The following is a 23,161-nucleotide window of genomic DNA, read 5'->3' on the forward strand; positions in this document are numbered from 1 at the left end:
AACGGCGCTCAAACCCAGATATCGATTACTGTACTGTGCCCCTCTGTTTCTTTAGTATCTACCGTGCATCAAGATGAGTTCCATCGACATTTACACCATTCCTCGTGACCAAGTCGACGTCGACGCCCTCGCCAGACAATTCGTCAAATACCTCCAGATCAACGCAATCGACGTTCAGGAACTCTCCGAACATCCCCAACGCCGTGACGCAATCATCGCAGAGCTCTACGCCCGCCCGGATACCAAGCCCACCTTCTGGCCCAAGGATACTGTCGGTGCAGATCTCCCCCCAGAAAAGTACGATGAATACCTCGCGCAGGTGGACGCTGCGATTGAGCAGCTCACGCCCCCGAACTCGCTCGAGGAGTGAGTTCCAACTGACTCTTCTATGTGACGCTGTACTTACGTATGTCCAGTCGAGTCCTGCGAAGTCACCTAGCAAGTGCAGCGGTCATGGTCGTCTACCAGTACAAGTGGGCGTATCCACTCAGGGCCCACCCCGACCTTCGGAACCAGGTCTTCAAACGATACAGTGCTATGTGCGTACTATCCGTTCAAATGCGGTCAAAGGGGGGCAGTGTTAATGAATGCACGTCCACAGCTTTAATGACTGGATGAACAATGAGTTCCGTGTTCTCTATCCCAAGAAAACCAACGGGATGGTACACAACCCGGCAACACACACCCCCGGGCCAACCGCTCTAAACCCGCTCAGCCCCCCGCCGACGCGCCACTCTGGCAAACCGAAGGCGGTCACTGATAGCGAGGTTGAGGAGTATCTGAAGAACCCCCAAACGCTGCTGGGCAAGCAGTTCTTGCATGCGCCTCCTGTCGGAGTGGAGCAGGACTACAAGGGCTTGTGGGAGGCGGACTCGTACAGTGTGCAGATGCTGGACGGGCGCATCGACCACGAGTTCCGCATCCGTCTCGAAGCGTTCGGCGCGGATCTTCTGCCTATGAGTAAAGACGACATGGAGTTCCTGTTGAAGCATTCGACGTCGGTGGTGTGACCGACATCTCCCATCGGTAATTTTTGTTGCTCGTGTTCCTGTAGTAGTAACATAATCTCTATGGTGGTGGTACAATTGTATACAGTACAATACAAATCTACAGTCGTCACCATCCTATCCAAATCCAGGGTATACCAGCGATCGAGGGACTCCGCTCAAGGGAGCTGTTTGCCCAGGTGTTCATGCAGACACGCAAGCACACGCTGCTTGGGGAACTTCGGAGCCGTCGGCAGACCGCTCTGCTGCACCAGTCGCCTCACTACGTTGGGGTCTATAGATCCGCGTAAGCTTTACGCACTCGAAGTCGAAAGGAGGATACATACAGTCAGTGATGATCCCGTCCGCCTTCCAGTCCAAGAGTTGCTCCACAATGTTCATCCGATTTAACTGCAGAACCCGAGAGTATCAGCTCCTCAGTTTGCACTCAAGCGCTTCCGACGCACCGTCCACGGCTTGACGAGCATCCCGAGCCTGTGCGCCTCCTCGATCATCTCCGGCGTCGTAAACGCGACGTAACCCTCCATTGCGGGGTCTGGCACAGGCGTCTCGAATGACTCTGCGGACGGCGAGAGCACGTCTGCGCCGATGTGGTGCGCCGCCTGCGCGACCCGCTCAGACAGAGAGTGCCCTGGGAACGCGTCGAGCCGCAGCCCCCCGAGCCAGGGCGTAGTGCTATTGTCCGGGTTCGACGCGGTCTCGCTGCGCGTTGTATGCGAGGTTAGTATATGTGCAACATGAGTACGTGAGTACGCACTCGTCGATGAGTGCAGACGTGGTTATCGAGCTATCGAGTTGCTAAAATAGGGGCGTTAGAATCCCCATAGCCGAGAGAAGTCGTCAAGTCTCGCACCTTCATGGCGATCAATGTCCGCCAGTCGAAGCTTTGGTACTGCACCCGAGCTGTCAGACAATGTCCACAGGACCACCGAGCCAAGCTATCCACGCACGGTGATAGAGTTCTTGTACGGGCTGCGGGCGAACACCGCGTGCTGCTTCTCGACGAAGTCCGTAACACCGAGCGTGCGGTTCGGGTGCCGGGCGTCGATTTTGGATTCGATGTTCCAGAGCACGGCATGCTGTGGGTCTGCGCACTCGACGAAGTCGAACGTCTCCTGCAGGGTGGAGATGCGCGTGCCGGGGTAAGTGAGCTGCATCGCTGAAAAGTGCAAGCATGAGTCTGAGGGGCACTCGTTGGATGCCGAAAGAAGGGGACGTACGGTAGCCGTGTTGCCGTTTGGAGCCGCAGTCAAGCGTCCGCAATTGAGCGAGCGTAAGGTTTGCAATGTACTTCCCGACGTAAGGGAACTCGGGATCGTCGGGATGCTGCGGCTTCGAGGTGAGATCTAGCGAGATAGAGCCTAAGGCAGCCCGGGCTTACCACGGGATGGGTGTCCATGCACTTCGCGGAGACGATCTCCTCGTCATGCCAGACGACGACGTGTCCGTCCTGCACAATGCTCTGCATCATGTTCGCGGCTGCGCAGCGAGATATTCACCTTCGTGACACCGTTGTCGAGCTCGAGGGTAGTTGCACCGTCGATAAGGCCCCTGCCGAAGCCCACGACGTTGATTGGCACGCCCCGCGCGAGAGAAACGGAGCCCACAAAACACGCACCATGCAAAGCTCGGCAAGGTGTTCTCTACCGTGTTTCCACGTCCGCCACGGTGCGCCTAATCACGATGCGAGACGGTTCATGAGTACGTAAAACCATAAGCGAGGACATATGTGCGCACCTGGACGTCATAAAAACGGCGGTGGCTGGCCACAAAGCCAAGCGGACGCTGAGCAGGGGACGCGAAGATCATGAGGACCTCGCTGGCGAGGTTCGCGACAACAGCAACTGGCGCGAACATGGCTAGAGTGCGGAGCGGGCGGGGATGAGGGGGTGCGCAGCGAGACTTTACGCATCTCCGAGCTCCCCACCGAATACATAAGAGACGCGAGGATAAGCAACACTGGAGCCTAACAGAAACCGAACATGGCAGCGCCGATGCAGGGCACGTTCCACGTTCGTCTGGAGTCGGGCAGTGCCGTTGGCATAGGCTCGTCGGGCGCGCATGCAGTACGAACGTTCATGAGGATCCACCCAAAGCGGAAGCGAGCGGGCCGTGGATAGACGTTCGGACGACGATTCTCCGTTGTACCCACCTAGTGTCGGGGCAGTGCTGGGAGAACAGCGTCCACCGGGGCGTCGGAGAAAGGAGAGGCCTATCACTAAGCAGAACGTGCGAGGAGGTGTTTCAGCGCTCGTTCTGTCGCGGTGGTCGCGGTGGTCGCCGAAAACGATGGCGCATGCGTGCATGCCGTCACAACTCTCGATGGACACCACGCCGCGTCGTGTGGACGTATTCGCAGAAATAGACCGTTGGAAGGGGGCGAGAACCCGGATGCATACTTGCAGTTATAGCGGCCACTAGACGGCTCTCGAAGAACCTGGATTGTTAAATGCGGTGAGCCATCTGCTGAAAACTGGGTGTATGCAGCGCACCAATAAACAATACGCCAACATGCATATGCCTTGCTCGTCAGAGAGAAGATCTCCACCCTCGCAGGAGGGACTCAAAGTGTGAGATACGCCCCGGCGAAGGCAAAATCGAGCAAGGATCCGCGCCAGTGGCAGTCACCCTTCGAGTATGTACGGGTGACTTTGGGCTAGCTGGTTAGCGACAGCTACGGGGACGCGGCAAGAAGTCTCAAGTGGCGCTGGTACATGCAAGCAAACACGGTCCACGGCAGCTTGTAAACATATGAGCAGTGTGAAAGCAACGTGTGACCCTTATCCTATGGGAAAATATTGTACAGTAGAGCTGGGAAATAGCGAACGACGAACTGGTACGGTGTGCCGTCAGACGTTTGGCTTGTCCTTCGGGTTGTCTTTCACGACACTGTTACTACTCTCTGCTGCGCCTCTGACACCGTTCAGACCCAGGTTACTCCAGTCATCACGGTCCATCAGGCCACTGGATGAAGTCTTAGCGACATAGAATTGGAGGTGGTTAGACAGACGCACCGAGCCATGCGACACTCGAGGTAGTCCTTGTTCAGATGCCGGCAGGGAGTAGAGTTGTTAGTGTTCTTGCGCAGACAGTCAAGATACGACTGCATATACTGCTTGCACTCCCCTGTGCGGCGCGAAGTGAGTGTCCCATCGCGCTCGAGACGTTGATGAGAACTACATACCATAGTGATCGAGCGGGAAGGAGCCTCGGTCCTGCTTGAATCAGCGTATGCAAAGGGGTAAGGCGAGGTAGGCGTACGGGTGCAGAGTTGGAAAAACCGCCTGAGATGGATGGTGGCCGACCGAAGGACATGTTGCGCGGAACGAGGAAGACGGTGAGCAACGTGCAAAAGACAGCGTCGACGCACCCGCCCTCACCTGCCGTCGCTGCCGGACAGCGGCCCGAGCGGTGCGCCTTTTCTCAGGCACCCGTGCTGACCGAAAGCGGATTTTGTGCCCAATCTGTCTTCGCAGGTCTTCACACCAACTTCACACTTCACACAGAAGTCGTACGAATCGGGCACATAATCTACACAGCCTCTTTAGCTTCCGCACATACCGCGTCCCTTTTGGATACTACCCAGCTCCCTCGCAGTTGCACAACGCATAAACCTCGTATGCACCGTTAATACTATAAGGTGTACATAGTTATAGCATTTGTGCTTGTTTTTGAGCGTGCATTCACTTGTGAAAGCGTCAGCCCCGTGCACACCTTCGACAGGCATTTTCGATCGACCTTCGACCGGGCGCTACTCGGCCGCGTTTGACATCGAACGAAGGGGGGGCTCATCGTAGCGTGACATGAAGTTAGCTAGAAGACTAGAACGACGACGTCGGCGAGGTATATAAGTTGGCGGCGAGGAAGGTCGGACCTACACGAACACACCCAATCCCAAGCCCCGGGCAAACCCCGCCGCCCGACTCTCGAGTCAACTCCATCATGTCTTCGAACACAAGCGTCCTGGCCTAGCAGCGCGCAAGCGTGAGTCCCATCCCCTTCGCAGTGCTTTCGGAGTGGCTAAGAAGTCACGTATAGAGACTGCGAAGGTGGCCGCGAAAGGCAACTTCCTAATGCCTATGACCTCCGCGGGGCAGCACCGTACGGCGATAGCAGCTACAGATGCAGCCACACTTAGGCGGTCGTGTTACTCCGTCTGCAGCACACCTCATTAAAGGTAGCGCGCCTTCGCGCCGACCGGTAGAACCCGTCTAGAACTATCGGAAAAGACCGAAAGATACGACGCAGACGACGAGCAACGTGCGAGAGACAGCACCGACGCACCGACGCGCTCTGGGCGGGCAGTGGACCGGAGTGCTCGGCCGCTGGGCAAAGGTTCGCAAAGGTTCACTGCGCCTTTGTCAGGTACGCGTGTGCAAGCCCCGTGATGCGAATTCGGAATTGAAGCAGTGCGACGATAGGCCCACCCGGCGCCTCTGGGAGCAGCAATTCGGAATTCGGGTGCAGGGCGTAGTATACAAGCAGCTCCCCCGCCCGTCTCGCGCGACCCAGCCCCCACGCACTTCCCAACGACACCTTCCTCTGTCAAGCACAGCGAGCGCAAACAGGCTCACGGCGACCGCTGCCGCGCTTTCCCTTTGCCCTTCTCCCCCACTCGCCTCCTCCCCGTCGGCTCCGTTGAGCTCTCCCGGCTGCCCTGACGCGACTCCGACCTACTCCCCGGTCCCTGCCCCTCCGGCCCGCTGGTCCCGCCCTCCCCAGCGCCCGACCCCGACGCAGCCGATGGGGATGGCGGAGGCTCGAGGTCGGGAACGACGCCCGCGAACCGCTTGCTCTTCAACATAACGATCTCCTTCAACCACCCATTCTCCCTGCGCAGCTCCGCCGCCTCGCGTTCAAGCTCCTCGACGCGCCCAGACAGGTCCGAGATCGTACGCTCCAGATTTAATGTCCACTGCTTCTTCTTGATACGGAACCGCGCTGTGGCCGCACAGGCCGTCAGTGTCATGCAGTAGAGTAAACAGCGAAGGACACGCACCAGACGCAGCCGTATTCCTGCGCCTTTTGTCCTCCGCGCTTACGATCCCTTCTACCTCCGTCCCGTCGTGCCCCGCCTCGGGTGATGGTGTGTTGCTCACGGGTTGTGGCGGCGGCGGTGGAGGGGGCATCATGCTCTCGCGAGTAGGCGCAGGCTCCGGCGGGGGAAGTGTCCCGAAGTGCCCGCCCACGAAGCTGTGGCCCATCTGCACGTCCTGCTGGTGTGCGGGCACTGAGGGCGGCAGGAATCCGAAACTCGCCTGCTGCCCGGGCTGCGATGACGGCCGCTGTGGCGGGAGCTGCTGCCCATGCAGCCCGAATTGCAGCGCGTGCTGATGTGCGTGCGGATCGTGCGGTTGTTGGGGGTGTGTAGGAAATTGAGCCTGAGCTCTTTGCTGCTGTTGTTGCGGTTGATGTGGGGGAAGGTGGTGCGGGTGTTGCTGCTGTTGCTGTTGCATCTGCAACGCCTGGATATACGGCAACATCGCGAAGAACATATCTGTCAGTTGGGGATTTGCTCCCGCTAACTGCGGCGGTATCTGCCCCTGCGCGCTGGGATGGTGAGACAGACCGGGGTGGGGCCCTGATTGCCCGGACCCGTGTTGCGGCTGTGGTTGTTGTGGCTGCTGGTGTTGTGGCTGCTGCTGCATCGCGAGCAAGGCCCGCGCGATCGCGTCTTCCTCGTATCCCGCTGGACTCTGCATTCCCCCGCTCCCTGCCCCGAACTGGTGCTGCATGAATCCAAAGTCTATCTCGGGCACCTGAAATCAGACGCGCGCAGATTAGTAAGTTTGTGCGCCATTCGTGCGAGGGAAGCAGCCCGTGTCGGCGGCGGCGGGTGCTGCGTCGCGAGGGAGAAGAGATTGACGAGAACGATGGACGCACCCTACTCGGTCCCGCGATGGGCTGCTGTGGTACTGGTTGGCTCGCAGATCGTCCGCGGCGAGGTGGCTGCTGCCCTCGCTGCTGGGCGGGCTGCTGCTTGCCCGCGCCCGGTCCGTCGCCGCTGCCGGGTGGGTGGCGCTCCATGTCAACGTCGCTCGAGTCTGGCGAGCTTGCTGTATTTGCGTCTGGGTCTGCGCTTGCGCTAGTGCGACCTGAGCGGAAGACAGGGCTGGGGCTGGCGTTATCTCCGGCGTGTCCGTGGTGTAGCAGGAGGGCCGGCATGGCTGGCGAACACTGGCGCGATGGTATCAAGTATGGCGAGGGAGAAGCCGCGCCTCGCTGTCCGCGCGTGTCACTGTGGTCTCGCGTCGAGGGCGTAATGTGCGAGCGCAGGCGGTCTGGGGGAAGTGGCGAGACTGGGGATCCGGGTGTCGAGCGTCGACGTCAGCCGGGGTGCTCACGGCGCAATAGCGCAATAATTCCGCGGCGGTTGCACAGGGCATTTCTGCGACATCCCTGGCAGATTTGCAATAGCCCGTGCGGTGGACGCGCTGCGCGGACGCGAGCGGTGGTGGGGGTTCGCATTGAGTCTGTCGTGATAGGCCCCTGCGCGCCGAGTGCGCCATCGCTCGCGTGGATGGCGACACTCGAACCGCACGTCGCGACACAACGCCCTCACGTGCGACAGGCGCCCGCGCCACACACGCGTCGCGACGCGTCTCCCGGTCCAGCACAGCGGCCCCGCGCGCGCCGTTCATCTCCGTGCGTCCACATGTACTTAGGAGCGTGCAATTGGTCTTGTCTGTAGATGTACACATGTGCAGAACCCGATCATGTATTTGTAGTACAGTTGTCGTAATTCATCACCATTGTTCTCCAATCGCCTCTCATGCCAGCGGCAGTCCGCATACCTCGCAGTCGCTGCCTCCGTGCGTGTTCTCAAAAGTACAGTGCGGACAGATGCGAATGCCACCGGCGCTGCTGCTGCCGCCCGCTTCTGCGCGCGCGATCTGGTCGAAGACCTCGGGCGGTATGTCCGTGTCCATAGGTGCATGCGAGCCGGACGATAGTGTTGCACCAGACGGCCGTTTTGCTACACAAAGCGGTGAGTACGAAACGTGTGGTTCGGCGGTACAAAAAACTTACGTGCGACCTCCCGGGCAAACGTCATGAGCGTCAACCAACCCTCGGTCTGCAGCACCTCGTCCAACACAGTCGGCTTCTCCTCATGTGGAGCCGTAGCTACTCGGATGAGCACTTGCAAATCATTCTGCGTCGTCGTCAGCAACCAGTAATGGAAAGGAAGCAAGAGAAACCACGAGAACTCACCTGGTTGATGAGGCCGGTGGTACCGAGGAACGCGATCAAGTGCCAGTCGCTGATGAACTTCGCCAGTGCTTGTCGTTTTTGTGAGTCGCCGCCCTGCGCGCTCACGTGAACGTCGTACGCCTCGATCTCGGCGAGCTGGTGGAGAACGTTCTCTATGCTCTGGTCCTCCAGCCCTGGTCGGTTCTCGATCTTGTACTTCACCGATTGGAATACCGGTGCTGGATTCTGGGGGAAACCATGCGAGACCTGTGGAAAGCAAGTTGAGCACACACGTCATGGAAAGAATTTGAAGAAGTACGTACGTTGACGAGAAGGTATTCAAGAGGGAAACACGGCTTCGCGTTCTTCTGCACGTCCAGCCCGTACTCGTTCTTATACCTGAAGAACACGTCTGGCACATAGCGCGCCGAGCCCTCTTCACGATCCTCCTCCTTGACACGCATGATGTTCGGGTCCACGCTCGCCTCGATCATATCCGCGTCGAGCATCGCACACGCCTGCTCCGAAACCTGGTACGCAGACACGTCGATCCCGCCCTCCTCCGTGCCCGTGAGCACCGCAGTCACCATGCGCGAGCCAAATGCGCCCGTAAACGACGAGCGCGACGGCGTCGGGTTCGCGCTCTGCACGTGCGCCGCGAACAGCACCTCGAGCGACGAGAGGAAGAACGACTGCGGATGGCGCTTGTACTTGAGCTTCGTCCGGTCCTCCTCCGTCGGCACGAGGTCCGTGAAGATGTACCCGACGATCTGCAGCGGGGTCGCCGCCTGCGCGGCGAGCGCGCGGATCCGCGGCTCGTCCTCCCAGGGCAGCCCGAGCGAGAGCCCGTCGATCTCGCCCTCCTGCGGGGGCTCGTGGATCGCCTCGACGACGGCCTTGATGCCCATCGGCACGTCCGGGTAGGGCTCGTAGTGCCCGATGAGCCAGCCGAAGCGCTGCAGGCCGGTCAGGCGCCAGGCCTGCAGGAAGCGGTCGATGATGTCGGGGGAGGCGATTTCGAGGTGGTCGACCATGCGGAAGGGCTGGCTCTGTAACGTAATGGCGGAGGGCTGGCATGCGGTACAGATTCCCGCAGGCCATGGCGGGTGTCCGCCGGTTGGACAGGGCTCCTTCACCTTGTATGAGGGCGGGTTGAGGGGAGGCAGGATGGACGTAACAGAAGCGGAAGAGGAAGCCTTCGGCGTAATCTTGCGGAGGTAGGCGTGGTACGAGAGATGCTTGATACTGTGCTCCGTATGGTAGGCGGCATCGTAGGGTTCTAGAGGCATGCAATAGTCGCACATCGCGTTTGCGCCGTGCTTGCAGAAACGCGAATCGCGCCCTCGCGGGATCTTGCCTTCCTGCGAGCGCCAGTACCGATCGACAGCGTCCTCCTCTACGCCTTCCCAAGGACGCTTCGAAGGGTCCTGGCCTTCTGTAGGCGCTGCGGCAGCACTTGTTGTGGCTGCGGGTGCTTCTGGCGCAGCTTGTGCCTTGTAGCCCACGAAGATCAGGTCCCCATGTCTGTTGGAAGGGTAGCCGTTGGCGTGGGTCGCATATTCGCTAGAGCTGAAGACACGCACTTGAGACCGAGTGATTGCAGATTCTGCCCACTGAGCGTCGAGATGAGCACTTCATTCCCCCGCGGCTGGTTCGAGATTGTTATAGTTGAAGAATCTGCATCCGGTGCTGTTTCTAGGATCTTGTAAAGAGCGTCAAGGTCGCAACCAGGCCGCGGATCACCTCAATTTACACACTTTTGCAAGAAGTTCTGAGATGTTCGCCGTAGGCTGGAACTCCAGGCGAAAGTTTCCGTCTTTCGACCTCAATCTGAGCAGCTGAGAGACGTGTCAAGACATGCAAAACATTCGACGATACCGCACGCACCATGGTCAGGGATGGCGGTGGTAGGAGGAGAAGGAGCGGTGAATACGCGCGTCCGGTGTGCCTGACTTTCCGAAGATGACCTCAATCCAAGCTGACGCGTCGCGTGTGGCTTACGTAACACTGCCAAATGCGCGAACACGTGATAGCAACGTTGAGTTAGGCGCCCATGGTGCAGCGGAGGCGCTGTATCTGGACTGGAGTCGATGGAAGCAGCCACCACCGCGCCCGTGCTGCGGCATCTCTCCATCGCTCCTCGCCCTGCCCTCCTCGTCCTTCTTGTCGCTGCTCACACGATCCCAGCGCTGCGGCGGACTCCTCTGACAGCCGAACATCCGTCTCCGTCTCCGTTGGATACCTTGTGTCATTCCCGACGCTGCATGCTGGCCTCCATATAAGCCCCTCTTCTTTGTCCTCCAATGTCTATCTCCTCGGAGTCACCCTCCAACATGGACTCCTCGTCAAGCTACTTCCCATCGGGGAGCCACTCCCATCACCACCATGACGCGCCCGCCGAACCGCAACGCGTGTACGATATCTACTCCTGGTCCAACATATCCCCCACCACTCGGCTCGTCTACTGCCAGAACGCGGATGCTACGAACGAGGCCATCGCACAGCTTAACTCCAAGGTCCTGGGCTTTGACTTGGAGTGGAAGCCGAACTTCATCAAAGGCAGGCCAGAGAATCCCGTCGCGCTCGTGCAGCTCGCCAGCGCGGACCTCGTTCTTCTCATTCACATCTTCCACATGCCCAGTAAGCAAACAGAGTCGTATATATTCACCTCTCCCTCACCCTTTGTTCCCAGCGTTCCCGGAGAGACTGCGAGACCTGCTCGCTGATGAGGCTGTGGTTAAGGCTGGTGTAGGAATACAGAGTAAGTCTGTCCTCATTGCGTCATACACCGCCGCTCACGCGTGCTCCCCAGAGGACTGTAAGAAGCTATTTACGGACTATGGCGTGGATACCCGAAACTGTGTAGACCTATCCCTCCTCGCTCGCACCGTCGACAATGCCCGGTGGAAAGGGAAATACGCGAGCCCGATCGGACTCGCGCGACTTTGCGAAACATACGAGGAGTTGACCCTGCAGAAGGGAAGAGTGCAGACGAGCAACTGGGAGCTACCGCTCGATCCACGACAGCAGGATTGTAAGTGTCTCTCCTCGTTTGGTTTGAGACGAAGCAGTGCTTGGAAAAGCAGCTTGCAAGTGCAACGGTCGTCCAGTGCTGGCTACCCTTGCTTGCTGCTTGCTGCGCCTCGGAGTGCATGCCGCGGAGAAGCCATTAAGCTCGTGGGAGCCGGCAGCTAATTTTAGAGTGCTTTACCACTCAACCTAAAGTGCACTAGGGAAGCTATAGTTGCTTCCGGGCGGCGATTGCCCCTTTTCGATGCCATTAACGCTACGAGGCCGACCCATTTCACATGAATAACAAAAGCGTTGTTGGTTGATGTTCACATATCGTGACTTGGCGTGTCGTCGAGAGAACCAACTTTGCTCTTGTGTGACTTAGATCACCCTGATTCACCTTTCTTTCTCCAGATGCTGCCAACGATAGCCATGCAGGCCTGACACTATACACACGCCTCTCTGCCATGGCGACGACAATGGATCCAGTACCGCAGACGGTGTGGTACACTTTCGACACCATCAACGGCTTCCTCTACCAACCCTCCTCTGGAACTGTCTGGCATCCTTTCAACCCCTACTATGACCCTGGCCCGCCCCCACCTCCCCGCCCTCCCAGGGTATACGACGACTCCACACCAAATGGCGCTATGCCGATTCCGTACCGCGCGAACCGCTACTCCCGGCGCAATCGCGCACGGAATCCAAACCAACCGGGCTCGCTCTCCCCATCCGCATCCTCGTTCGTACCTGGGGCACGCACGCATACCCCCTCTCCCTCCCCGACCCCTGCAGGGGGCCCCGGGCACCCTTCATACGCTGTCTCACCCTCACCCCAACCGCATGCCTATACCCCGCGATACCCCCCAGCAAACCAGCCGTCACCTGCGCCCCTGATGGATATCGACATGGACGGCTTTCCCCGCCTCGCGCACGTCCCCCGTCAATACCAGAGCAAGCCCAAGAGCTTCGGCAGCGGCGGGTACGGCGCACACACCCACGCGGGCCCAAATTTCGGGTCGCCGGGGCGTGGGAGGGGCAGGGGCCGCGGGCGCGGGCAGACCGTGCAGCTTGGGTTTTTCGCGGCGCCACGTCAGACATGAGCGGGCTTGCGGATTCGCACCGCCGCCGTCGTCATTTCGTCTATACTTACCACTCTCCGCACCCTCGATATCCTGTTCTCATCATCGCCGACTACACCCCGCTCTCTCTCTCCTCTCTCCGTGTCTCCGTGTCTCTCCCACTGCGCCCCCGTCGATCGGTGTCGGCGAGGCCGCGCAGGACGTTCTCCGCATCCCGTCTCACGCCCTTTCTGCCTGTATCGGGGGGGAACACCCTCGGACTTGGGCGGGCGGACCTGTCATCATGTTATATGTACAATACTCGCACCATGCGTCACCACTCGACATCGCTTTCGGCAGATTCCCGACGGTCTGAGATCCGCGTGCCGCGCACGAGCTCTGTGTGCTTGCTGATAGGCTTGTGTGCGTGTTCGGGGTTTCGAAACGTCCCAGGCTCAATAGGCTGTGCCCTTTCGTCAGGGCCGACTCTCATGAGGCGGCGCTTGGTCGCAGGGCGCCGCGGACGCGAGCGCGGGCGCGGGGTGCTTTACGGTATGTGCGCTTGACCTCGCCTCCTTGTAAAACGGCTGAAAGGGCATGACACTCTCCAGGCACATCGGCCGCCAAGTACAGTGCAGCATACACAGCTCTCGCATCTCACTTCTCGCTCTTGCATGCGGCGTACTTGGCCCAGCACTTTGACATCATTACTTCGGGCGGTGAGGGAGGCTGCGGCCGTGCGGCCGTATGGCCGTTATCCCTCACCGATGAGTGCTAGATGCGCCTTCGTATTTGATCTGTTCATCAAAGCTGGATGCTTACTATTCTTGCTGCAATGCGGGCATAGTGAATCATGATACATGCTTACGTTCTACAGGATAAGCCTTTCGGATTATTTGCATTTGCATTCACAGACATTGACGTACATCAGTAAGACATAACGGTACGGTCCGATGTCTTGAGCACGAGCCTCTCGATACTGGCGTTGAGAGGTGGACGGCTAGCATAGCTTCGCCGACACCTTCCCCAATTCTGCCTTCCCAGGGTGTGCATTGGGTGTGCATGTCGTAATGACATGCGCGACGGCCGGAACCGGCGAGAAGACGGAGAGGCGAAGTTTTATGCTTACACGGACGCTTGGGTGGGCCCTCTCGTAAGCCACTGGTTTCGGTTGCAGATCCCTAACGTCCTTATTCTTGGCCGCACCCAGCACCTTTCAGATTCAGTCGCATTGGGGTCTCGCTGTGGTCACCAAACTCGCCGCCGTGGCCCGGAAACACGAACGGGCGCCCGACCGTATGCCCGAACGAGGCAAGGCTACGGGACGCTCACCCTGGTCAACACGGCCTCGGCACAACTTAACGAGAAGACCCTGCAGAGGTTGAAAGCGCGCGACAAGGTACTGTTTCGCCGTGTTCGCATCAATCGATGTCGACTATGCAGCGGCCCCCTTGCAGCGCTCACGGGAGGCTCGGTGGGCGGCGGCCTGCCCTAGAGCATACACTATCGGCACCGAGATGTCGAGAAGATGGAACCGGAGAACAAGTCCATGTTGAGGTGCGTCGAGATGTTGATGTCTGCATGCCGGATCAGCTCATACCTGTGCTTAGCCGGTAATCGTCCCTAATGAGCTAGGTTTTACCCGGCAGGGCCAGTGAGACATGACACGAACGGCGACTCGTGAGCAGTGTCGTGCGCAGACATGCACTGTATGCCGCGATGTATCATCCAAACGCACTGGCGCTTGCCGGTCTGCGCGGTCGGGCTCAACACCCGAATCCGCCTCCAGGGTCCACGCCGTCTGCTGAGGTATATCATCAGGGGAGCGCGATGGACAGAACCGCACCCCGACCTAACATCACCCTTTCCCCTCTTCCCTTCTCAGCATGACTGTCCTTGGCTCGCTTCTCGCTGTACATTCTTCTACACCTTCGTCGACTCTCTTTACTCTCGATTCAGTGCCCAGACTCCGCTTTGATGAGTCTCTGATACTCAAGGCAATTCGCGACTTCGTCTACACTCTCTGGCTCTTCACATATTCGGATCTGAAGACCGTATTCTTCCCTACTGTAAGTTGTACCCCCTTCCTGGCAGCCGCAGCCGCTAACCACCTTTCAGCTCATTTTCGGCACCACTGCCGCCCCCATTTACACTACTTCACAGATCCTGCCTAGAGCCGCCTGGATATGGCTGCACTTGCTGCAGTTCTGCCTCTCTAATCAATGTCTATCGCCCGAGGAGGACGCTGCGAACAAGCCTTGGAGGCCCATCGCTGCCAGACGTATCACTACGGAGAACGCGCAGATATTGCGTTGGGCCATGCTCCCGGTCTGCCTCTTCGTGTCGGCGCACTACGGGGTTCTATTGCCCAGCATCACGCTCGCGATCGCCACCCTCGCCCACAACGAGCTCAGGTTGGACTCGGGGTGGCTGGCGAGGAACGTCTGCAACGCCGTCGGATACGCGTCCTTCAACGCGGGGGCAACGTACGCCGCATGTGGTACGTTTCCTCTCGCCGGTCATGGTTTCAGATTGTAACGGCTGACAATGTATGTCTCGCGCGGCAGCGGGCGGCTGCGACTGGAAGGCGACGTCGGTGGCTGCGCAGGTCTTGAACGCGCTTGTGATCCTCACGACGATCCAAGCGCAAGATTTCCAGGACATCGAGGGCGATCAGCTCTCGGGAAGATGGACACTCCCGGGGGGCGCCTTGAACTTCAACCACCACAATCTACGTTTTTCCCACGCCTCCCCCGGTGTGCGGAAGGCGATTTCCGAGAGTAAAGGTAAGATGATTACACGAAAGAACGGATACGGAGAATGGGCGAGCCTAGACGAATGTGCTCGGGGCCCAAAGAACGGAAGGAGCTATGTGGAACACGCAGCAAGAGCGCGCCACATGCGAGGAAGTGAGAAAGCGCGAATGAACCCCAGAGAACCTGAAACCCAAGCACCGCTTGGAAACAGGAACTCCGAGCAAGCAACTAGGCACCGCCTAGAACCGCTGCGGGAGCGTAGAACCACCACTCCACCGTGAAAGGAGCTAGAGCACACGGTGCTGGCGACTGGAACCCGGAAGACCAAGAGAGAGCACGTGGCCCCCGCCACGTGGATCCCTAGATAACAAAGTAGATAAGATAGCGCCCGCCTGAGACGCAATGTCTGAGACGAGTTAAATCCCTGGAATGCAACGGCGAACCTGCCGGTCGCCGAAATTAACCAGTGGAGAGGGAGAATACGTGAACACCTGGGGACGTGAAAGGACACGGAAATGACCGGGGAAGCGAGTGGAGGACGAGCGAGCAATAGGGAGAACAGGGATGCGCCCAGCAGGAAGGGCAGCCTACGAAGATCCGAGAACACCGATGAGGATGCTGTTGGGCACGAGAAAGATGGGGAAATGACTCGGGACTGCGAGAACAGGCGACAGCCAGGAAACTGGGACACTCACCAGGACACAATGGGATAGAACGAACAGCGCAGCACCAAGGACAGGCACGAAACCCCCGGTGTGAAACCGCGCCGCCACCGATAAAAATGCTGGCGACTTCAGAGGAGACGAAATAGATGAACTGCAGCCCGACGGACGAGGGTGAGGACACCTGGGAGAAGGAGAAATAAATGCACGAGCGCTGCCGCGGTGCACCAGCTAAGAATGAACTGAAATAAAATCCGAGACGCACCGGAGAGAAACAACGACCGGACGCAGCCCACCGCCGAGACCTGAGGCCCAGGCAAAAGCGGGTGGGAACGGCCTGATAGGACGAGACTGCTGCCGATAGACGCGCTCCTCAAAACACAAATCATGGCCTCTGCAGATAATATCTGGCACTCCGCTAAGACGGCCACACAGCCAACAAGGCCCAAAACAGTGCAGACAATGCGCAGGAAAATGTTGGGCCGCTACAACAGACACTGGACTTGCCGACGGAAGCGAATAATTTGAGGATATATAAGACGATGAGTTGGACGGCCCGCGCCAAACAACTCTCCACCCCCCACCATGTCCCCGAACACTATCCCCCTCAATGTCATGGCTAGAGAGCGGTGCCGCATCCCAGTCGGCGACCCAACGAGCCTCAGGGCACTCCAGAATATCCACTACGACATCCCAATCATGCCCCGCATCCCCCTCTACGTGGGACTACTCGTCCGCGTCATCCCAATCCAACCCACAACTCCCGCCGCCGGGGAATCCCCCGACGAAGACCCCCGCACTGCCCCGCCGACCTACACCGCCGCCGCGACGAGTGTAGCTGGCAAAATCATCGGCATACGGACTCTCGAGAGGAACACAGTCGAACTAGTCGTCAAGAACGATGACATCTCCACTAGAACTGCATACGCCTACCTCACCGTCCACCACGCCGAAGGCAAGACGGTACACCTCCCCCTTGGACTGCGCGCGATCCGCGCCGTCTCCCGCCCCTTCCTCCAGAAGACGAGGGACGTGCCGATCGAGCATGATGCAGTAATCACCGCCGCCCCTGCCCAGTTCTCCGCGACTGGAGAGCGAAACGGGCCTGACGAAGTAATACCGACGGCGGAAGAGTGGATACGGCGCCGGAATGAGCAGAGAAGGCTGTAAGGGGAGAGAGAGAAGAGCGACCGTAACGGCGGACGAGAGGAGACGAAGGGAGGCCGCGAAACAACGGACGACGGGGCACTTGCACATGTACTGCCATATCTTGACGAGAAACGGCGCGAGCGTGCCTGACAGACCGGCAAGTGACTGACTAAGTGACTGCTAAATCATATGGAACGACAACAAATGCGAACAAGCGCACATAGCGCTGGCGCGGGTGCAGACATCCACAACGAAGTGAGGCGTACCTCCTGACCCAATAACGATCAAATCGACGCAAACAAATACTCAGCAGCAGCGATGCGAAACACACTGTGTGCGTAGAACATAGAACAACGGCGTACGACAAAATAAGCCGTGCAAAACTGGTATGGATATGAACGGTGAATGGAGGCGACTGCGAGCACGGAAGCGGGCAGCCGCCGATAGAATCACCAATGCGAATAAAGAGATGAGAACAAACAGAAGCACGCACCGAGCACCACGAGCCCCGAATGGGATGCAAACGCCCGCAGCGCGAATCTGCACGAGCGGACCAGACGTAGCAAGTAACGCGCAGCCGAGCACGCGGCACGAGCCGGAAGGAACCTGCGAACACGGAAGACGAATCAGCGGACAACACGCCGAACGAGTAAGCTCACCCCATGAACTGAATACGGCGCGCATGGGCGTCTGAGGTACATTGAAGACCAAACTATCTGAGCCCGAAGGGGATGCGCCACAACGCGAGCAAACACGAGCAAACTGGACGCCACCCGGCCGGGGATGCGCCCGAAACAGCCCGAATTTGCGGCGACCGCCGGGGGACCACGGGCCAACACGTGTCCGCCCAGACCGAGCCTCCGACCCCACCCGGAACCGAACACTGCCAGCCTACTGCCTGCAGGCTGCCCACGCAGCGACACCTGCCTCCTGATGCACCCATGCTACCCCCTGTGGAAGCTGCACAACCCAACGAGCTCCCCAACCACCGAAAGTAGACGAAGGGCGGCCGATGCACCCCCCAAATCGAACCGCCGTGCACGGAGCCGACGACCTCGCGAGCAGAGACAAAAGTGCGGTGCGAGGACGCTTTCCCCCCGCCTCCCTCGCCCCTCTACTCCCTTGCAACTGCTTCACTGGCGACTCCCCCACCTGACATGGACCCCCCTGCCTACGCCCGCGCGCCGACGCACCCTGCGCAAACCTACTCGAGCTCCCAGAATGAGGGCAGCGAGTACGGAGGGGACGCGAAGACGGAAAGCGCTAACGGCACAGCTGCCCCCGATGATGCTGGCGCCGCCGGCCAGGTGTGCAATGCCCCCCTCCCTATTCACCTCCTGAACTAACAGACCCCGAAGGGGAGAGTCCTAGTCCCGGCGACACCGCCCTCAGTTGACTCGCCGACCAAGCAAGGCCACCAGCCTGCGTCGCCGATCAACCCGCTCATGTACACGACGCCGCCACCGGGTGCGCGAGCGCACGGCCAGTTCCGCTTCCCTGTCGGACAGCTCGCGGCGAACGAGGGCGAGCAAGGCGCACCCCCGAACCCGTCCCAAGACACTGCCCCGTCGTGGCTGTCGCAGATAATGGCAGAGGGCGCTGCCCCCTCCCCGACGCCGACCATCGTGAGCACATAAACTGCCGGTCGCCGTGGACAGGTCTAACAGCAGTGCGATAGCGTATGAGCGAGCAGAACTCGGCTATCATGCCGTACGCGGTTGAGGGAGCGCACCCCCCGGAGCCCGCGAGCGAACCTGTGCCTGCGGAAACGGCCACATCGCGACGGAACAAAAGACAGCGCGTCTCCCCTGACTTGCCGGACGACTCTCCGTGTGCTGGCCAGTCAGCCATGACGGCCCCGGCGCGGCTCAAGAACCGAGGAGCGAAGACAGAGCAGTACTTCCTCCGCACGGTGCTGCCGCCGCGCTACGACATAACCCCGCACTTATCCGACAAAGCGCTCCTCAAACTTGCCCGCTACGTCCGCGCGCTGGACGCTGCAGAGCGCGAGGCGGCCGCTGCCGCCACGCAGCCCCAAGCGACGGACGCGCCGCAGATGACCACGCAGAGCGACTACGGGCTGGCCTACACCGCCGGAACGAACGCGCAGCAGCCGCCCCCGGGACAGTACCTGAACGACGCCGCCCGGGCGGCCCTGCCTGGTGAACGCGGTGTGCACTGCCCCTCTGGACAGAACGCGCTGGCGGCGCCCGCCCTCCCGCACGCCAACGCGGCGATGGAGGTCGACCCCCTGCCCCCGGCCACAGCACCGCAGCCGACGATGGGGTATTGGACCAACGGACCCCCTGCGGCGCTCCTGCTGGAGTACGAACCTGAGCAGACGACTCGGCGAGGGAGGAGGCCGCCGCCGATGGCGTCCTTCATCACAGGCGACGAGCGCGCAGAGGACCTCCGCGTCTCGACGATGCTTTTCGTCACGCCCTCCCCCAAGCCGAATGGCTTCCCCCTTCAGCACCTGTGCAACCCCTTCGACCTACGAAACCGACTCAACCCGGACGATATCGCCATCTGGGACAACGAGCCGGTTGGCACCAAGTTCGTCATCCAGCCCTTCGCGCAGCCACCACTGGACACCCCGGAGAAGGTCCAGGCCCAGGGGCGCAAGCTCCGCGGCGCCCTATCCCGCATCGTCCTCGAGAACGACTTTTACCTCTTCGAGCCGCGTGAAGAGACGCTCCAAGCTGAGGGATACCGCGCGGGTGCGTGGCTGACGACCGGGTGGTCCACCGACGCTGTCCGTGTACTCGCCACGGGCGGCGGAGGTGTGTGGTCGACCGAAGTGGGCTCGCTGCAAGTCACGGAAACCATCGTCAAAGTCCTGGACTTCCTCCTTGCGTACGAGGATTTCGATAACGTCGCCCAGAGCCCGGTCAGCAAGGAGGAGATCGAAGCCTGCCTGCGCCAGCCGCGCATCAAGCAGACGATCTGCGACCTCCTGAGGGACCTCCAGAGCCCCCTCACGGAGGACGAGACTAAGGCGTACGTCGAGATCGTCATGAACAACTTCAAAGTTGCCATCGTCGACTTTGGCCCCAAGACCCCGGGTAAGCCTGGCAAGACGGTCGCGAACGTCTACTGCTCCCCGCCGACCACCGACCCCATCCTGTGGCAGAAGTGGCGCGCCGCGATCTCGAACGTCCCGCTCGTCACACGCAACCACGGGACCCCCAAGGTCCGCCGCGAGACGCGCTGCACGGGATGCTACGGCGCCGACCACCCCCCGCACAAGTGCCCCTTCATGGCCGTTGAGCAGTGGTGCCACCGTGAGCCGCTGCCGAACGACGAGACTCCTGCGATCCCCGCCCCGACCCCCGCCCCGACGCAGCCCCGCGCTGGAGCCCCGCCGCCCCGCGACGATGCCATGCGCGCGCCCCAGCCTGAGCAGCCGGCCGCCTCGACGGCGGGCACTTCGCGCCGCGCCGCACAGGACGGTGCTGAGAGCCGCGACGGAGAGCGCCGAGGAGACAGCACGCACGCGACGCGCCGCGACCAGTACCGCGAGCAAGACCGTGCCCCGACGTACCAACCGCATGCGCAGTACAACGCGCAGGCGCACCCGGGCAACAACGGCCACTACGCGTACGGACCGCAGAGCCACATCCCGTACCCCTACCCCGTCCCGCCCCCCTACTTCCAGCCGCACTACCTCGCCCCCCCGCCGGGATACGGCTACGCGCCGCACGGCGACGCGTACGCGGACCAGCAGGGGTATGCGGGACGCGGCCGTGGTGGTGGTGGTGGAGGAAGGGGCCGGAGGGGAGGCCCGCCCGGGGCGCCGCGAGGCCAGAACGGCTCCTGAGCTCGCACTAACGAGCGCGCGAGCACTGCGCCCACCCACCGCTGCTGTCGTCTTATCTTGCAACGCTACGCCTGACTGAATGTACATACCATAGCTGATGATGCGCATCTGACAAACCTTCTTGACGCAACCAATGACTGACCTGCTAGACCCACCCCGCGATATAGCCCACCTGTCTGACCAACGGTAGGCCCGCATACCCTAAACACGAACGTCCTGAGAGTGGAATCCCCGCCACGCCTCATCCGCGGTCCACCCCGGCCCAAATATACTGGCCTTGGCACAGGAAAGCCGGGGTGAAATAAAGAACGGTGACCTATTTAGGTCGTGACGAACCGTGCCGAGAGGCTGAAGCCGGCGAGTAAGCATGTTGCAGAGGGAAACAATGCGAGCTACAAGTGCATAGTCAACCGCGGGAGCCGGGATATGCTCCATGACCGCCTGCTGGGGCTGACACAGGCGGAACATAACTCAGCCACGAACCCAACAACTTCTTACAACACACAACCACCCTGCGGCACGACACTGGTGAACGGACACATCCCTGGCGCTGCCGGAGGGACCGCGAGCCCGCCTGCCAACCCCGGACCCGGTGATGGGAGCGCCAGACATGGCGGCAGCGCAACGGGAGGGCTACCGGTGCAAAACGGACTGGCTGAACGCGGACACGCCCAGGACAACGAGGCGAGAACGCGAAGTACGCTGGGCCCTCCCGGAGTGAACGGACGGGCTGAAGACCACACGCAAGAGGCACGCCAACCGCCACAGGAAGCAAGAAGACCGAGGACAAAAGCAAGACTGTTGATTGCGTCGCTAAACATCCGTGGATATGGAACAGAGAGCCGCACAGAAGGCTCGAGTAAGTGGATGCTAGTAAATCAGATGCTGCGAGACCGGAGGATCGCGATTCTTGCACTGCAAGAGACGCACCTCGATGATGAAAGGGCACGATCCCTGAACACCATTTTTGAACGAAACATGACCATCCTGCATTCGCCGGACCCCGACAACGCCACGGGCGGACGCGGCGTTGCCTTCGCGATAAACAAGCGTATACTAAAGGAGAGCAACCCCACGATTCGATGTGTTGTCCCGGGTAGAGCGATCCTACTCAAGCTCAAGTGGTCGGATGACCGTGACCTAAAAATTCTCAATGTGTACGCGCCGAACGACGGGCAAACGAACGCTGCCTTCTGGAGGACCTTAAGGGAGAAGAACCTGGGCCGCATTGACCTCATGCTAGGTGATTTTAACGTTGTTGAGGACCGTGCAGACAGACTCCCCGCGAGGGACGACCCGGAGGCCCCGCGGGATGCCCTGCGGTCACTGTGCGAGAGCCACTCGCTGTTAGATGGCTGGAGAATGACAAGACCGATCGAGCAAGCCTTTACCTACCTCCAAGAGAGCACATGCGCTCAGTCCAGACTTGATAGAATATATGTGCGCCAGAGAATGGCGAAAGACTGCTCTGACTGGGAAATTAGCGCGCCGGGCATTCCTACCGACCACCTACTAGTAACAGTGGCGGTTGAGAACTATAAAGCCCCCTTCATTGGCCGCGGGCGATGGGCTATGCCTGAGCACCTCCTGACGGACGAGACTATGAAGAAGACAATGAAGCTGCTAGCAACAACTCTGATTAGCTCCCTGACTGCTGGACGAGTGCGGACGGAGGAGGAGAACCCGCAGACGGCATACGCCACCTTCAAGCGAGACCTAATTGCGGCGGCGCGTGCGAGAGCCAAAGAGAAAGTCCCGAAAATCCAACGGAAAATGGACGGACTGAAGAAGGACCTTGACCGCCTGTTGAACGGAAACCCGGCAACGGCGACTGACACTGTTGATAACCCGAGCAAAGCGGAAGAGGCTGCCCTCCTCCAGCACGAAATACAAAAGCTGGAGCAGAAACGTTTCGGATGGAAAAGGAGCCAGGTTGCGGCACGCCACTGGGCCCAGAGCGAAACACTCACAAAGTACTGGATGCGCGGGAACACGACGCCTGAAGTGACGGAGGTCATGTATACGATGCTCAGGCCTGGAACGGAACCGAAAGAGTACACAAACCACACTAAAACGATGGCGGAAATCGCGCGAGCCTTCTACGATGAGCTGCAGGACGATGACCTCCTTGAAGACGGCGAGGACCATGACACTTACATGGATGAGGCCCTGAGTGACACGGACGTGGGGTTGACGAACGAAGACAAAGCGGAGCTGGCCAAGCGACTCTCCCGAGACGATGTTGCGGACGCGATCAAAGGCGCGGCGACCGGGAAAGCACCGGGCCTGGACGGGCTGCCCACGGAGATATGGAAGGCGTATCAGAAATGGTACGACAGCGACATCAAGAAAGGCGCACCTGCGGTTGACATGACAAAGGCACTGCAGCTAGTCTTCAATGACATTGAGAAGTTCGGCGTCCTCCAGGGCTCGTCCTTCGCACAAGGCTGGATTTGTCCGGTCTATAAACTAAAGAAGGACAAGCGTGAGATAACGAACTATA

General features: G+C 59.9%; 10 protein-coding genes across 10 annotated transcripts; 6 read left to right on the plus strand and 4 right to left on the minus strand.

The window, feature by feature from the left end:
* Positions 1–73: 73 nt before the first annotated feature.
* On the plus strand, positions 74–1,010 carry TRAVEDRAFT_42368 (uncharacterized protein; the record flags this gene model as incomplete). Its single annotated transcript, XM_008034032.1, has 3 exons — positions 74–366; positions 417–539; positions 602–1,010. The coding sequence occupies 3 exons, from the start codon at positions 74–76 to the stop codon at positions 1,008–1,010; spliced, it is 825 nt and encodes a 274-aa protein (XP_008032223.1).
* A 155-nt stretch (positions 1,011–1,165) lies between these two features.
* Positions 1,166–2,864, minus strand: TRAVEDRAFT_33676 (PLC-like phosphodiesterase; the record flags this gene model as incomplete). The annotated part of the gene is made up of 11 exons (XM_008033821.1): positions 1,166–1,281; positions 1,334–1,397; positions 1,454–1,709; positions 1,765–1,805; positions 1,861–1,899; positions 1,958–2,166; positions 2,228–2,333; positions 2,389–2,457; positions 2,507–2,558; positions 2,626–2,681; positions 2,745–2,864. The coding sequence occupies 11 exons, from the start codon at positions 2,862–2,864 to the stop codon at positions 1,166–1,168; spliced, it is 1,128 nt and encodes a 375-aa protein (XP_008032012.1).
* A 992-nt stretch (positions 2,865–3,856) lies between these two features.
* Positions 3,857–4,322, minus strand: TRAVEDRAFT_109261 (uncharacterized protein; the record flags this gene model as incomplete). Its single annotated transcript, XM_008035007.1, has 4 exons — positions 3,857–3,971; positions 4,022–4,133; positions 4,192–4,222; positions 4,269–4,322. 4 exons carry the CDS (start codon positions 4,320–4,322, stop codon positions 3,857–3,859), a joined length of 312 nt encoding a protein of 103 aa, XP_008033198.1.
* Positions 4,323–5,577: 1,255 nt separating this feature from the next.
* TRAVEDRAFT_111083 (uncharacterized protein) lies at positions 5,578–6,136 on the minus strand (the record flags this gene model as incomplete). Its single annotated transcript, XM_008035008.1, has 2 exons — positions 5,578–5,948; positions 6,007–6,136. The coding sequence occupies 2 exons, from the start codon at positions 6,134–6,136 to the stop codon at positions 5,578–5,580; spliced, it is 501 nt and encodes a 166-aa protein (XP_008033199.1).
* Positions 6,137–7,667: 1,531 nt separating this feature from the next.
* TRAVEDRAFT_140295 (polyubiquitin-tagged protein recognition complex Npl4 component) lies at positions 7,668–10,094 on the minus strand. Its single transcript, XM_008035009.1, has 7 exons — positions 10,086–10,094; positions 9,956–10,036; positions 9,782–9,900; positions 8,522–9,722; positions 8,220–8,465; positions 8,037–8,160; positions 7,668–7,983 (listed from the first exon to the last, which is right to left on the minus strand). The coding sequence occupies exons 1-7, from the start codon at positions 10,086–10,088 to the stop codon at positions 7,778–7,780; spliced, it is 1,980 nt and encodes a 659-aa protein (XP_008033200.1). The 5' UTR covers positions 10,089–10,094; the 3' UTR covers positions 7,668–7,777.
* A 437-nt stretch (positions 10,095–10,531) lies between these two features.
* Positions 10,532–12,313, plus strand: TRAVEDRAFT_16878 (ribonuclease H-like protein; the record flags this gene model as incomplete). The annotated part of the gene is made up of 4 exons (XM_008033562.1): positions 10,532–10,838; positions 10,891–10,959; positions 11,011–11,232; positions 11,625–12,313. The coding sequence occupies 4 exons, from the start codon at positions 10,532–10,534 to the stop codon at positions 12,311–12,313; spliced, it is 1,287 nt and encodes a 428-aa protein (XP_008031753.1).
* A 1,946-nt stretch (positions 12,314–14,259) lies between these two features.
* TRAVEDRAFT_93217 (uncharacterized protein) lies at positions 14,260–14,972 on the plus strand (the record flags this gene model as incomplete). Its single annotated transcript, XM_008035010.1, has 3 exons — positions 14,260–14,340; positions 14,390–14,771; positions 14,839–14,972. Coding segments are annotated over 3 exons (597 nt in total), but the record flags the coding sequence as incomplete, so codon positions are not given.
* Positions 14,973–16,274: 1,302 nt separating this feature from the next.
* Positions 16,275–16,859, plus strand: TRAVEDRAFT_16879 (uncharacterized protein; the record flags this gene model as incomplete). The annotated part of the gene is made up of 1 exon (XM_008033563.1): positions 16,275–16,859. The coding sequence occupies one exon, from the start codon at positions 16,275–16,277 to the stop codon at positions 16,857–16,859; it is 585 nt and encodes a 194-aa protein (XP_008031754.1).
* A 1,136-nt stretch (positions 16,860–17,995) lies between these two features.
* On the plus strand, positions 17,996–20,658 carry TRAVEDRAFT_42375 (uncharacterized protein; the record flags this gene model as incomplete). Its single annotated transcript, XM_008034033.1, has 3 exons — positions 17,996–18,145; positions 18,188–18,463; positions 18,517–20,658. 3 exons carry the CDS (start codon positions 17,996–17,998, stop codon positions 20,656–20,658), a joined length of 2,568 nt encoding a protein of 855 aa, XP_008032224.1.
* An 882-nt stretch (positions 20,659–21,540) lies between these two features.
* TRAVEDRAFT_111218 (DNase I-like protein) lies at positions 21,541–22,464 on the plus strand (the record flags this gene model as incomplete). The annotated part of the gene is made up of 1 exon (XM_008035011.1): positions 21,541–22,464. A coding segment is annotated over one exon (924 nt), but the record flags the coding sequence as incomplete, so codon positions are not given.
* Positions 22,465–23,161: the final 697 nt, after the last annotated feature.

Source organism: Trametes versicolor, assembly GCF_000271585.1.
Source record: "Trametes versicolor FP-101664 SS1 unplaced genomic scaffold TRAVEscaffold_1, whole genome shotgun sequence".
In the NCBI taxonomy this organism is placed as follows: domain Eukaryota; kingdom Fungi; phylum Basidiomycota; class Agaricomycetes; order Polyporales; family Polyporaceae; genus Trametes; species Trametes versicolor.

Bases quoted from the DNA above. Each gene is read 5' to 3' on its own strand.
- TRAVEDRAFT_140295 (XM_008035009.1), bottom strand. The intron at 9,723-9,781 runs GTGCGTGTCTTC...CCCTTCCAACAG, and splicing joins CTGCAATCACTCGGTCTCAA to ACATGGGGACCTGATCTTCG. The intron at 8,161-8,219 runs GTGAGTTCTCGT...ACGACGACGCAG, and splicing joins CCACCGGCCTCATCAACCAG to AATGATTTGCAAGTGCTCAT.